Raw genomic sequence first — 7,564 nt, forward strand, 5'->3', positions numbered from 1 at the left:
TCACGACGGCGGCGCCATGCAGCACTCGATGAGTGCCGAGTCGGTCACGACTCCCAGGAGCCTCCCTCCGGCGGTGATCCAGACCTGCCCCATCCGCATGAAGGAGAAGAGGGAGTGAATCTCCTCGAGCTCCGTGCGGGCCGAGACCTGCAGCGCGCAGCGGTTGTACTCGATCTCGTCAAACGGGAAGGGCGTTGAGAGGTCGCCGATGAGGCGCTCGAGGCGCTCGTGGCTGCTCTCGCTCGACTCCGCCGCCGACTCGCCGACTGGCTCGCCACCGAACAGCGGGGCCTCCTTCCCGCCGCCGGCCTCGGCCTCAAAGGCGGCGGCGGCCTTCTTGCCCGCAGCGTCGTCATTGTGGACGTCTCCAAGCTCGTCGACTTGCTCGTCGTCCTCGCTGCCGCTCATGAAGCCTCTCTCCCCCTTGCCGCACCCGAGTAGAGCGTCGACCAGCGGCGCCGCCTCGCGCGCGCGCTCCGTCGACAGCTCCCGGAGGTCGCTCGACGGCCGGCGGCGCCCTCCGCTATCGCTCGACGGCCGGCGGCGCCCTCCGCTGTCGAGCGACTTCCGGCTGTCCGGCGTCGCTGCGGTCTTCCCGCCCTCCAGATCCCGCGGCGACGCCTTCAGATCCCGCGGCGGCGCCATCGGTGGCGTCCTGGTCCCGCTAGCCGCCTTCCTCTCCGCCGCCCCGCCAGCCGCGCTCTGCGGCGGCGCGTGCGTGCGGTGGCGGGCAACCGACAGCGGCGTGGCGGGCGATGCGCCGTCCTGTGTGGCGGGGAGCGTGGCCACCTGCTGCAGCACGCACTCAAACTCGACCTCCCTCTCGGGCACACCTCCGCCCGCCTCGCCACCGCCGCTGCCGCCGCCGCGGCCGCCGCTGCCTCCGGCCCCGCCCCCGCCCCCGCTGCCACCGTCGGAGGGAGTGGAGGGGGTGGAGGGGCTGGAGGAGAGGGCGTGCCACTTGCTGACGCTGGCAGCAGCGCGCCGTAGTATGTCGCCCTGCTGGGCCTGCTGCGACCGCGGCGCGGGCGACGCGTCGCCAACCTTGCCGCCCATCGAGAGCCGGCGGAGCTGGCGCGTGACGCCCGAGCTACCCGAGTCAGCCTCTTCTCCGCCGTCGGCGGGCCACGTGATCGCGAACGGATCGGCGGTCGACGAACTCAGCGCGCGCGAGTCCGTGCCGAGAGGGCCTCGCTCGGGGCCGAAGCCCCTAGCTGCGTACAAGTTTGCCGCGCCGCGATGCCACCCCACCGCCGCGGCGTGCCGCGCCACCGCCGCGGCCCGCGCAAACGCGTCTGGCGACGCCTCGAGCGGAAGCGCGCAAGCTGCCGCCTCGAGGGACGCGGCGGCAGCAGCGGAGAGCGAGGCGCGGAAGTGAGAGAGCCGCGCGTGCTGCCCCGGTGCGAGAGCGCGAGAGAGCCGCGACGGAGTAGACCGCTCCCCGAACATGCTTGCACCGTCGGCGAGCGAGTGGCGCCGAAAGGTCTGGGAGTGAGAGCGGCTGTGCCTCTTGGGCGGACTCACGAGAGGGAAGTTTTCCCGCGGCGACTCCTCCTCCCTCGGCGGCTGCTCCCGCGGCGGCAAGGTCTGGGAAAGAGAGCGGCGGTGCATCTTTGAGCCGACTTGCGGAGAGCCCACGAGAGGGGAAACCTCGCGCGGCGACTCCTCCTCCCGCGCAAAGTCATGCAGCGATGGGAGGCCCTCGAAGGCAGACTCCGCCACGCGCCCTTCGGTTGGGCCCGCCGTGACGTCCGCCTCCGCCCCCACCTCCGCCCCCGCCCCCGCCCCCGCCCCCGCCCCCGCCCCCGCCTCCGCCTCCGCCCCCGCCTCCGCCTCCGCCTCCGCCCCCGCCCCCGCCCCCGCCCCCGCCCCCGCCCCCGCCCCCGCCCCCGCCCCCGCCTCCGCCTCCGCCTCCGCCTCCGCCTCCGCCTCCGCCTCCGCCTCCGCCTCCGCCTCCGCCTCCGCCTCCGCCTCCGCCTTCGCCTCCGCCCCCGCCTCCGCCCCCGCCCCCGCCTCCGCCCCCGCCTCCGCCTCCTTGCGGAAGCACCGGAACAGCTCCTCCTCCTCTGCCGGCGAGAGGCCGAACGGCCCATCCCCTCCCACGCAAATCCGGAGCGACGCGTTCTCGAGAGCGCGTCCGCTGTCCTCACCGGCAGTGTGCGCACACGCCGCACAGCAAGGGTCGCTCGCAGCCATCGCGCGGCGGAACATCTCCAAGTCTAAAGAGATGTCCGAATTTGACCGCCCGTGCCTGATTCGCAGACTCCTCGGCAGAGGCAACGGCGGCGCGTCGCCGGCTGCTGCGGGGCCAGCGTGGCTGTCAGCCACAAGCGCTGGCTGCGCGACAATCGAGACGCCAGCGGCCATCGAGCTGCCCCCGCCGGCGGCGCAGCGGGGCGGGTCGCCCTCTTGTAAGGCGTCGAGTTGGAGAAGCTCCTCCTCCGCGGTCTCGCTCGGCGCCGCGCTTGCCTCCTCCCCCCTCGAGCCTGCCTCCTCCCCCCTCGAGCCCGTGGCGGCAGGCGCGGCGGACCGCGAGGAGACGGACCTCGCCCCCCCGCCTCGGGGCACAGTACCCGGCGGGACCGAAGCGAGGGCGCACCGCGCAACCAAATCCGCCTGCGGAGCGGTGCCGACGGCGAGCGAGTCGAGCGAGCCGCCGGCGGACTGCGGGTCGTGGCCGGCGGCGGCGAATAGGTCCCTCGCAACCACTGAAATGGGCGGCGGTCGCTCGGGCGGCGGCGGCATCTGCAGCCGTGTTGGAGGCGTCGAGGTCGGGATGCGAGGCGCGGCCGCCGTCCCAACGGCATGCTGAGAATTCGGCCGGAGGCGCAGCAGAGGGAGCTTCGCGGCGCCATCGCAGCCAAAGGTTTTGCCGCGCGGAAAACGGCCCCCCGCCGCGCCGCGAGGCGAGGGCGAAGGCGAGGGCGAGGGCGAGGGCGAGGGCGAGGAGAGGATCCCATCAGAGGCGGCGTCGCTCTCCTCGCCGCTCAGCTCGCCGTAGCTCGAGCCCGTCTCCTCGTCCCCGTCCATCGGGCCGGCGGTCGCCGCCGCCACCTCGATGACAAACCAGTCGATGAGCTGCGCCCGCATTACCGAGCCGGCGAGGACGGCCGTCGACTCGTCCTCGATGAGGGGGATGAAGCGGTCGCGCGCGCTGCAGCAAAAGTCGTAGACTTGGCGCACGCTCATCCCGTAGTGCAGCACGGGCAGCGGCGGCAGCCGCTTGTCGGAGGAGCCGTAGCGGGAGGGGTGGTACGGGTTGGAGGCCGGCAGGCTGAAGGGCGGCAAGCGGAAGGGCGCGTCGCCCGCCCGCCCGCCCGCCCTCGCCGCGTCGCCTCCGGCCCCGCCTCCGGCCCCGTCGCCTCGGGCCGCCGCCTCGAGCGACGCCTCGAGGTCCGGCGCGCCCGCAGACAGGATGGAGGAGCGGCAGCTCTCCTGCTCTCCTCGGCCGGCGCCGCAGCCCCACGCATCGCCAAGCGTGCGCGCCGGCGCCGCTGTGGAGCGCAGGCCGCCGGCCCGGCTGCCCGGCTCGAGCAGCGACTGCGCACCCTTCCACGCGCCGCGCCAGCTGTTGATCATCTCCTTTTGTGCGGCCTCCGCCACCGCGTCGGTCGGCCGCATGATGTCCGCCGCTGCCTTGCCAACCATCTGCTTGGTGCGCAAGTGAGGCATGTACGGCAGCCCCTTGAGCAGCAGCATCTGGTTGTAGATGGAGTTTGTGAGCATGGTCGACACGCCAACCGCGACGATGACGGCGAGCAGGAGGGGGACCTACTCGCGCCGAGGCGGGCGGGTGGGGAGGGGAGGGCGGCGGCGCGGCGGCGCGAGCGGCGGCCGACCAGCAACGTCTGCTGCCCCGTCAGCTCAAGAACCATCACGACGGTTGAGAGCGTGTGCGTGCTGCCCGCGACGAGCGCGGCGGCGCCGACGACGGCGACCACCGCGGCGGGCAGCGCGTCGCCGTCATAGTCGACGAGCCTGACAGACAGGGCATCCCGTGTGGCAGACAGGGCACATCCCCTGTGGCGGGTTGACTCTCACGCCGAGTCAGCGCCGGCGCGCCTGTGCAGCAGCTCGGCGTAGAGGCGGCCGGTGGTGCCGCCGAGGACGAAGATGGGCGTGAAGCAGCCGGCGGGGATGGGCAGCGTGATGGAGAGGATCATCGAGCCCGCCTGCGCCAGCGAGAAGGCGGCGAGCACGGGCAGCTCCGACGTCTTGGAGTAGCCGGACGGCGCGCGTGGCGGAGGGGGAGGCGGATCCGAGCCCCACCCGCCCCAGTGGCTCGTCTGCTGCGCGGCGGTCGCGCCCCAGCTCCAGAAGAGGAAGGGAGCCGACCGGAGGATCGCCTCCTCCCCGGCGCGGGAAGAAGAGTCCGAGCCGACTAGCGGGGCAGAGCTCGAGCCGGCCGGAGGCGCGAGAGACGGGCGGGCTGACCCCGCGCCCGCAGAAGCGCCGGGCGGCGCCGCCGACGCAGGCAGCGGCGGCGGCGGCGCAGGCAGCGGCGGCGGGGGCGGGTAGGCCGAGGCCGGGCGGGGGCGGTCTAGGTTTGGCCTCCAGACGGTGTGCGTGTGCGGCTCTCCGCGCCAGAGAGCGATGGCCTCGGTCAGGGCAGGCGAGAAGAGGCGCCAGTGTCCGTGTGCGACGCCGAGGTCGAAGGCGGCGTCGATGGTGGCGCTGCCGGTCAGAGGCGAGTGCGTGAAGAGGTCGGAGAGGACCTACGCAGGAGCGATGTCTCGTGAAGCAGATGCCGGGGTGGCTCGCGCGTGAGGGGGCCGGAGAGGGCCTGGTGGTTGGTCATGCCGAGGGGCGGGAAGGCGATGCCGAGAGTGGTGCAGACGGCGCAGACGAGGAGGCCGGTGGCGAAGCGGCGCGGCGCGGGCTTGAGCAGGGAGAGGGAGCGGAGTCCCTTGTGCACGGTGGTGAGGAGGTGGACGAGGAGGGCAGCGAGCAGGCCCTGCAGCACGCCCACGCCCAGGAAGACGACGTAGTCGCGCGCGACGTGCTGCCGCGCCGTGTAGGCGAAGCGGGTGTTAGGGACCGCCGAGATGAGCTCGAGGCCGGCGAAGAGCTGGAAGGCGGCGACCGAGAAGAAGGAGCCGAGGAAGGAGCGCCACAGGTTTGAGACCATGTAGTAGGTCGACGTCACCTCGATCGAGAAGAGGACGCCGCCGATCGGCGTGCCGAAGGTTGCGACGACGCCGACGGCGCACGCGACGCCGAGCATGGACCGCTTGAGGTTGTGGGACTCGGCGATGGCGCCGAAGCCGGGCAGCGTCATCAGCCCCGTCGCGAGCGTGCAGGAGAGGTGCACGAGGGGACCCTCGCGGCCGATGGTGTAGCCCGCCGCGAGAGCGGTCGTCAGGCCGATCACTTTGGCCACGAAGGTGGAGGGCGAGAGGTAGCGCGGGAGCCAGTAGCCGGAGAGGATGGCCTTCATCTCGGGGATGCCTACGCGACGGCACTCATGCACGCACGTCACGGACGTGTCAGCAGCGCGGCCCACCCACCGCCTTGGGGGAGGGACGCGCCCGAGCCAGCCGCGTGCCGCGAGCCACCGACCGCCGGGAGGGTGGTGGCGAGGGCGACGGTGGCGCAAGCGAGCGAGAAGGCGATGTAGAGCCCGTACTGCGCCACCAGGCCGAGCGCGGCGGCGGTGGCGTCGAGCTCTTCCTCCCCGCCGCCCTTTGCGTCTCCGCGCCCCCACGCCGCCGCTCGCTCGGCGATGCGCTGCCGCAGCCGGTGCAGAAAGGCGGCGGTGAGGGTGATGGCGAGGGAGAGGGTGGCGGCGCCGACGCCGAGCGCGGCGATCAAGAGGAATTCCTGCGCGCGCGCCTTGAAGGCGCCGAGCGAGGAGCGGAGCCGCGCCCCCAGCCCGAGCCCGTGGTCGACGAGGGGGACCTCGTCCTCGACGCCCCCCGCGGCGATCAGGCCGATTCCCTTGGAGCCGGCCCGCTTGAGGGGCAGCGCGTCGGGGGGCAGGGCGGCGGAGCGGCGCATCGAGGAGGCGCGCGTGATGCACGGCGACGCGCGTGGGTCCGCGGCGGAGGAGGCGGCGGCGGAGGCGGCGGAGGCGGCCGAGGCGGCCGAGGCGGCGGACATGGAGCGGGCGCGCCGCAGCGAGCTCGCTCGGGCCAGGCCGCTGGGGGAGTTGAAGCCGCTGGGCGGCGTCTCGTAGCGCTCGCTGGCGTCGCTCATGCTGAGCAGGGAGCGCGCCGAGTTGGGCCGGCTGCCCATGCGCCGCCGGCTCGGGGAGGGAAGGCTCTCTGCAAAGGCGGCGTCCGCAAACGTGGCCGACTTCTTGCGGGTGACGGCGAAGGAGCCGGGCTCGGAGTCGCGGAGCTCGGTGTAGCCGGCGGCGGACGAAGACTTGCCCGTCGCATGCTGAGCCAAGCCCATCTGCAGGAGCGAGCGGAGCGAGAGGCCGCCTCGCGCTTCGCTGCCGTCGCCGCCTGACGGGCCTGCGCCGCTGGTGGGGAGGCCCCCGCCGTACATGAAACGCCGCCGGTTGACGCCCGAGCCCAAGGTCGATCCCTCGCCGCCGAGGCCGATTCCGATCGCGGCCTCGAGCGCGTCTGCACCCAACTCCTCACGGTGAGCCTCCGCCTCCTCGAGCTGCTCCATCGCCTCCATGTAGCCGCTCGTCCGTCGTTTGACAGGTGGGGGTTGTTCTAACCACGGCGCCATATCCGGCGAACTCGAGGAGCGTCGGCGAGAATGTTCAGACATTGTGTACTGACGACCTCTGGACACTGGCCTGGAGGAGGTACCCGGGTGGCCGACGAGCCTCACCTCTGCTGCCACATCCGGCGAAGAGAAGGAAGGCCCCAGCCACTCTGCCAGGGGCCCCTCCACTCGCCTGCACCTGCTCGAACCCTGAGCACTGTGCGGCGTTGCACGCTCGAGGTCGTGCATGATGTAGTAATCATTGTCTTGAGTAATGCGCTTCTCTCGACCGAGAGCGCTAGCCTCTACCCCTTCGGTCCGTCGAATCTCGGCGCGGCAGATGCGACGCCGAGGACGACTGTCCCTGACGGCGAACCTCAGTTACGAGCCGCCCTCCCCTCGAGACGCGAGGCCAGTGCACTTGGGGCCAAGCCCCACAGCGTACACCGTCCCACACGCCTCACGCGGCCTCTGGCTGGAGCGGGATCGCAAGCGAGTCCCCCAGGCCGGCGCGCGTCTTCCGAGAGAGGAGCCGGAGCGAGGGACCTCCTTAGTAAGCCGGCATGCAGGCGCAGGCGCGGCCGTTCAGAAACTTTCCCAGCCGTTGGAATGGCTGCGCTCCCGCCCCTCACCGGGCCGCGAACGGGTAGTAGACGTTGGTGCCGAGGAGGGAGGAGTCGCCGAAGGACGGGTAGTCGTCGGTCATGCGGGGGGAGGAGGAGTCGGCGAGCAGCAGGGAGGAGAAATGCCTGAGAGGGTGGGGAGGGAGGCGTGAGGCGCAAGGTGAGGGGGCGCGGGGCGCGGGGCGTGCGTGGGACGCGCGGCGTGAGGCGCAGGGCGTTGGGCGGGAGGGCGCGGGGCGCTCGAGGTTGGGGCAGGGTGTGTTTTGTGTGTCTGTATG

The 7,564-nt window shown here is 72.8% G+C and overlaps 1 protein-coding gene across 1 annotated transcript; it reads right to left on the reverse strand.

Annotated features, from left to right (window-relative positions):
• On the reverse strand, positions 1 to 6,630 carry EMIHUDRAFT_210388 (hypothetical protein; the record flags this gene model as incomplete). Its single annotated transcript, XM_005769190.1, has 12 exons — positions 1 to 765; positions 970 to 1,210; positions 1,292 to 1,558; positions 2,048 to 2,251; positions 2,600 to 2,745; positions 3,055 to 3,274; positions 3,386 to 3,684; positions 3,840 to 3,978; positions 4,042 to 4,395; positions 4,716 to 5,448; positions 5,556 to 5,952; positions 6,310 to 6,630. 12 exons carry the CDS (start codon positions 6,628 to 6,630, stop codon positions 1 to 3), a joined length of 4,086 nt encoding a protein of 1,361 aa, XP_005769247.1.
• Positions 6,631 to 7,564: the final 934 nt, after the last annotated feature.

Source organism: Emiliania huxleyi (genome assembly GCF_000372725.1).
Source record: "Emiliania huxleyi CCMP1516 unplaced genomic scaffold EMIHUscaffold_43, whole genome shotgun sequence".
In the NCBI taxonomy this organism is placed as follows: domain Eukaryota; phylum Haptophyta; order Isochrysidales; family Noelaerhabdaceae; genus Emiliania; species Emiliania huxleyi.